This window comes from Sinocyclocheilus rhinocerous, unplaced genomic scaffold (assembly GCF_001515625.1).
Source record: "Sinocyclocheilus rhinocerous isolate Xijiao unplaced genomic scaffold, SAMN03320098_v1.1 scaffold760, whole genome shotgun sequence".
In the NCBI taxonomy this organism is placed as follows: Eukaryota; Metazoa; Chordata; class Actinopteri; order Cypriniformes; family Cyprinidae; genus Sinocyclocheilus; species Sinocyclocheilus rhinocerous.
The window spans coordinates 484,719-491,681 of NW_015667422.1; the positions used below are offsets into that span (position 1 = coordinate 484,719).

Below are 6,963 nucleotides of genomic sequence, written 5' to 3' on the forward strand. Positions count from 1 at the left end.
ATTTCATTCACGTGTTTCATAAACACATAATCCTGTATGGATTACAATCCACCATCAAAATTATGCATTTAATTATTCTGGCTGCTGTGAGAAAAGGCTATAAACGATCTGCCACCTGCAGGATCCTCACATGCGATCGCCTAGTAGCCGGGACAACTTCTTTATGTTTACAGACGTGACGTAATGACGCAGTGCCATGCTCGAATTTCCCGCGAAAACCTACCCATACCACTCAAATTAGAAAACATTATTATAAGCTAACCGTTGTGAATCGGGCTAAAGTAAGGCGATAGTTTTGAACACTGGCTGGTTATGTCCTTGCTCAAATATTGATTTCGGATCATTTTTAACCAAAAAAAGTTACGGACTGCAGCTTTAAATCAAGCTGCATTTACTTGTGATTCTTGTTTTTTAGTCATAAAGTCACTACTCAGAAAACAAGACTTCTTATCTTATGTCATTTTGCTTCTCAACTAAATGTATCTTAATTCAAGAATCTTTAGACATTTGCACTGGAAAACAAGACTAGGATCTAGGATACTTAGGAACATCACTTTTTTGCTGTGTGATCAGAAGGCACAATAAAAGTTATTTTCATATTCTGGTGGTTGGGAGCAGAGGTATTTATTTTTGTTAAATGAGTTAAAAAGTAATAGAGATTGTTTAGAAGCTGTTTTCAAATTTGGAAGTGTGTTGCTCATTGTCTTTTCCCTAGACATTTAGGGTGCTTTCACACCTGTAGATCGATAGCTTTGTTCCGAAACAGGGATTAAAATTATTTCAATGTTGCTTTTTATTCTTGGTGCGGTTCGCTTTCAAACGGCAAAGTTTCTAAACGGACCAAATTACAAGTCACGCGTGAGTAAACTGTTGTCTCATTGGTCAAAGTTCCACGGTTTATTTTCCGGGATTCCACTTAGCTGTCACAGCCATAGACATATAAATACCTAGACGCCTCATTGGCCGTTTCGGTCCGTTGCTGCGATACGTCAACGCGTCCGCCATATTGGTGCGGGCAAGAGTTCCCTGTAAACAAATGCAACGAACAGGGAGAGCTGCGGTTTTTCTGTATAAAAATATGACAACGTTTGTTTTTATCAACTGATATCAGTGGTTTATGATCTACGTGGTGTACAAAAAAAATCCAGATACTTAAAATCTCGATAGTTAAATTAGATATTAAATAAATTTAACTAAGGAATTACAAAAGCTCACACTTGTGTAAATTAAATCTTCTCAAAAAGTATTTTCTGTGTTTAACCTCACCATTTTTGCTTTTCTTGTGCTTCAGGTCAGAACATACCTCGCTCCCTTTGAAATACTGGGACAACAAATTATTACCCATCTTAAGTAATAATTTACCAAAATTGAGAAATGGAACAAACTGACAAATACAAATCACACTGGCAGGCTCCTTTCTATATTTTTATAGCACTAAATTGATGCAATTATTTACAGGTACATACTCCAAAACAGACAATAACAAAGATAACTGATGGCTTTATGAAAATACATATGTGATTTGGTACAACAACAGTTCAGCTTTTGCCGCGGATCCGGGCGTGATTGCCGTGTTCACATATGCCCAAACAAACCGAGCTAAGGGGGGAAACGCGCCAGGTTCCGAAACAACAGGCCAGGTGTGAAAGCACCCTTAGATTTAAAGATATTGACATATTGTGTTGCCTTCAATTTGGTACTTAAACTTTCTTGACTTGGTCTAAAAAGACCAATTTACCATCATAAAACCTTTAGAAACCCTGTTTTTTTATTAGTATTTCTTCATGTTTATTCTCATCCTTTGTCAATGCTGTCAGTATAGATTTTGGAAGCTGACAGAAAAATATCCGGATAGCGGCTGGTGAATTGGTCTGGCTGGTTGTATTAAGTCTTTATGGATAAATTGGACGGATGCATGACAGTGATGCACATCCATAGAGACTGATTTCAGTTTTAGAGACTAATTGCTCCATTTGCTCAGTTAGTCAGATGGATTGTTCCCTTGATTTGTAATTGCTCCTGAAATGATCACATATTTAGCCTGCCCATTGCTAGCACATTTCCCACAGTAAACATCTGTGTTTCCTTTACCAGCTCTAGCTTATCTACAACTTGCTGTTTCCATTGTATTATTGTACCTTCTATAGTTAAAGTTTCAACTACTGAACGTGTGCTTGCCTCCATTAAAGAGAAGATAGCAAGGAACGTTAATGGTAGTTGGAAGGCGATGCAAGGTGGAGGCTAATTTTAGATAATGGCTCTAATTTGTGTGGGAAACTGCTGGTCAGTGCCGTGCCATCTGGTCAAACCTCTAAACGATGGGTCAGACACTGAGGTCAGATTCTTATGTCAAGTAATGTTCTTTACATGCCATTATTATGTGGTTATTGCATGCTAGCATTACCTCCGCGTCTTGGCTAATGCTCATGTAAATATCTTTAATACAAGATTTACAACATTCCTTTTAATTACAGGTCATAGTCTTTGATCATAGTTGCTAGATCTCAAGCTTGGGTAGCCTGTTTCTCATAAGCAGTCAATGAAAAAAAAAAAAGAGACAATTCTCAATTTTTATTTTATTTATTTTTTTTATTTTATCTTATTTAATTTTCAGTTGTTTAATCATGTTCTATTTTTCTTGTTTTCCTTTTCCTCTTATTTTATTTTATTTCTTTGTTTTAACTTATATTTCTTATTTTGTTGTTTTATCTTATTTAATTTGTATCTTATTTTTGTAATGTGGTGTTTGGGTTTTGTCTTGTTCATGTTTCCATGTCTTTTATTTTGTAATTGTTTCATGCTGTCAGTGTCATGCTTCCCTTGCCCTCATGTATCTCTGCCTTGTGTATGTGTCATGTTCTGATTGGTTGTCTTAGTCATGTGTCTTGTTTCCCATTGGTTTGTTCTTGTCATGTGACCCTCATTGTCTGATATAAGTAGCCATCATGTTCCCATAGTCTTTGTTGTGTATTGATGTTGTAACTCTGCTGTTGGTGAGTCCTATTCATGCCAAGTCAAGTCTGTTCATGCCTCGTCAAGTCAAGTCTGGGTCTCTAGTTTTCGTCTGTTTGGATTATTGTTTGGATGTTTGGATCACCTGTAAATAAACTGCGCTTGGGTTCTCACTTCAACTCGCCTTCAGTGGACTGATTCATTACAATTTTATTTTATAAAAAAATGACAATTAATCATGAATTAAATCCTTGAAGTTTATAATAAAATAAATGTGATTTATATTTAATTTTTTTGTTTATTAAAAAATAAAAATTAAATCCTAAAGGTTATAAAAGTAATAACTAGCTGGATTGCAGATTTCACTTAAATTAAGCTTTCAGTCAGTAAATATTGATTTTTAGTTAATTTTGAAAATTAAATGAATTTCACACAAACTGATTTTTATAGCTTTATAATTTTTCTTACAAAAACCTTTGTAAGCTGCTTGATGTGTTCAAAACTAGCTGATTTTCATGTTGGAATAATTTAGTTAAATAATAATTTGTTTGTTAGTGCTCACTACAAAACATGTGCCTCTAATGCTTTAAAAGTAATGGGACACCAATCTGTAGCCCATTCGTGTTAAGTCTTTTTTTAAAAAGCAAATCATGCAGGGTTGCATGCAAATGGTGGGGCACAACTAACTGTTATGTTTTTGGTAATTAAAGTTAATTACAAATATTTATTCTGATGTTTTCTGCTCTGAAGAGTAGAGTTGGGATGTGTAGGTTGCTTCCAGACATAAGGAACATATTTTGCAAAGGCATGCCAACTGTTTAACCAGCACTGATATAATTTTTAGATGTGGATAAGTTTTAGTCTAGATATAAGTTGTTTTTTTTTCCCTTCATATGCCTTTCCTCTCGCATGTTTCCAGGCAGTTGAGATGGTGGTCTGATATGACAAGGCCTGCATATCTCCATCTGCGCTCCCTTGTGCCCTGGAGCCGCTGGATTCAGGCCCGTCTGAGATTGATGCTCATCTTTTTAGGCCTCTTATCTTACACAATACACCCATACCCATCCTCAGTCTATTTCCCTTTGTGACTAACACAGCTTTCAGAGCTCTGAATGTGTTTATTACCCATCCCTCTTTTGCTATCTCTCCTTGCGATCGATTCTTGTGTGATTTCTGTCATTATTGTTCTCTCGTTAACCGCGAAACGTGCCGGTCTCTCGCTAGCAGTTCAATAAATGTATCATCTCTTCTTCAGTCTGCCATCTCTTTGGCTCTTTGCTTTTTTAAGGTTTTTATTTTTAACCTTCTGTGTTCGAAGCTTTTAGTGTTTATTATGGTATTTACAGTGTCGCCCGTTGTCAAATTTGTTTGTCAAGGGCTTATTGCCTCACTGGCTTTGTTTGGGTGGAGATGTTTGCATCAACATGCTGTAATCCGGCCTGTATACTGAGGACGTCATGGAAGAATAAATGTAGAGCTGTTGTCCTCGATCTTTCCCGACAGGGGTTCCTATTACATGTTACCACCCTTCGAATAAAGAATGGCTTTGTTACAGTGAGCCTTGTGAAAAATATGTTTTGTACCTTTGAATTTAAAGCTTAAAAATGTAGTTCAGCTTTGGGTTGGTCTGTATTTATTTTACTGCTGGTTAATTAACTGAAGGCTTCTTTAAACCTGTTGGTAAAATTAATGTTTCTGGTCTTGTGAATGAGCATGTGTCTTGCTCTACAGCTGTTTTGATGTCTGCTAGATCTTTGCCTTTCTATAGTCTGAATCTATAGCGTGACTGCATGAACTCTGGCTCACTCCAGACATTTAGCTTTCATCAAACGAAGAGAGAAATCGGTGCCTCTGGTCCTCTGGATGATCTTGTCGTGTGTGATTGTGCAGTTGGCTGACAGGAGATTGACTCGTTCAGTGTTACGTGTACTCGAGGCTGTTGGCCATGCACAGCTGTCTGTGTTTCTCTTTCTGTCAATATTTTTCCCATCTGTATCATTAAGGTCATGCCTGGGTCCACAGCTGGGCTCCGTAACAATGATCTCCAATGGAGTCTCATTTGCTTTCATTTAAATTTTGTGTTACAGCATAGACTAGCAAATTGTGAGCAAACATAGAAATTAATTCATAATTAATATAAAAAATAAAAATAAAAACTGAAGGAAAAGAAATGGTATGAGTAGGTGCATGTTTGTGTAATATGCACACACACACACACACACACAAAGTTGAAATGTTTTACTTACCAGCCTCTCTCTCTCTTTTTTAAAGAAATCTGTAGGATGTGGTGAGCTAAATGTAGCCTTGTGTTTTTCCCCTCAGGTATTTGGAGATTATTATCACTTCAGGCACCGCAGGGTGGTGAAGAGGTCTTTATCAGAGCACAGAGGAACACACATTCATCTGCACACAGAACCTCAGGTATGTGTGAAATGTAGAATCCAGATCCGCCTCAGAACAGCCCTTTCCAGACATTTTCCCCCCCAACAAACTCAAAGGTTATGTTGGCAAATCCTTGACTAAATGAGAGGTAAAAAGCCTAAATTTTCAAGTCATTGAAATCTGAATATGTCTCAGAGTGTACAGAAATGAGTGAATTTCACACTAATAATAGCTGCCAAAAAGCTGATTTTTAAGACACTTTACGCACAAAAAAAATGTAACTGTGAATCCCAGAAATTTGCATAATTTGGAGCATGAGATCTATATAATCTAATTCCATTTTCTCAATTTCTGCACAAAATCTTCTGTTGACACTATTCATCGTGCTTACTAATTCAACCATTTTATTTTAAGATGACATGATTACCTTTTTCGGACCAACATTTGGTTCGTAAACTAGCCAAGCACCCTCTGAGTGACAGCTTATGCCCACGTTTACAATCCTATTACCCATTTTATAGTTTTATAAGTTTGTTTTTTTAAATTTGATTGTTAGTTTTAGTTGCTGGAAAATAAACGTCTGTATGCATGTATGTCACAAATTTTAATGAAAGGGTTGCAAAAATTGCAGACCTCATATTAGGGCTTGGCGATATGGCCAAAAAATGATCACGATAATGTTTTTCATATCAGTCAATATCGATAATTATCACGATAAATGTCAAATTTTTATTTCTTTCAAGTTTAAAGGCAGATTTTTGCTCCAGTGAGAAAGTTATAAAAACCAGACAATCAATTGTGGTTTTAAACTATTCTTTATGGTCAGAACATGACAAACACTTCACGTTTTTGAATTATTTACATTTTCCCAGTCATTTTTCCTGAACAAAATAAATATCTTAATAGAAAAAAATAATTTCTTAGTTCTGCACGTTCTAATGAGTAATATTGTTTCAAACAAGAAACAGGTTTGCGTTGCCTGATAATAATAATAATATAAAAAAATGTTGTCTCTTAGAAATACACATTTAATAGTAGCTTAAGTTAGGATGCAGATGTAGATTTATGTTCATTATTAAAATCAGTAATATCTGTAGAGTATTGTAGCAACCTCATTTTTATATGGTGAAATTTAATTATTCTGAGTGTTTGAGTTTTTTTTTTTAATTAACCATTGGTCTTCCATAGTAGGATACATTTAGATCATGATGATCACAGTTAAAACCACAAATATAGCACCTCAATACCATGGTAAAAATGTAATATGGTTTTTAGGTAATAGGGATGTACGGTATGAAAATTTCTTATCACGATTATAGTGACCAAAATGATCACGGTTATCGGTATTATCACAGTATTGTTAAAATGTGCTGGAAATGTTCAAAAAGTACTGCCACACAAATCATTTCACCAAGTTTTACATTTCAAATCCACAAACAACAAATAAAATGAGTTTTTGTTTGCATAACTAAAACAATAACATTGCCAGTGATGTCCAGATTTTAAATAACAACATGACTGACAACAATTTATCTAATAGCATGTTCAAATATCTCATGTAAATGTTCAAATAAAGCTTTGAAAAAGTTTCATAAATGGTAAACCTCACATTTCAGCTTTTAAATAAAG

General features: G+C 35.4%; 1 protein-coding gene across 2 annotated transcripts in view; it reads left to right on the plus strand.

The window, feature by feature from the left end:
• Positions 1-6,963, plus strand: part of LOC107733942 (furin-1-like) — a 115,295-nt gene that overhangs the window by 44,861 nt on the left and 63,471 nt on the right. For both annotated transcript variants that reach the window (XM_016545797.1, XM_016545796.1), the window contains exon 3: positions 5,275-5,373. In XM_016545797.1, coding sequence (XP_016401283.1) covers positions 5,275-5,373 — 99 coding nt within the window. The remainder of the gene's footprint in view (positions 1-5,274; positions 5,374-6,963) is intronic.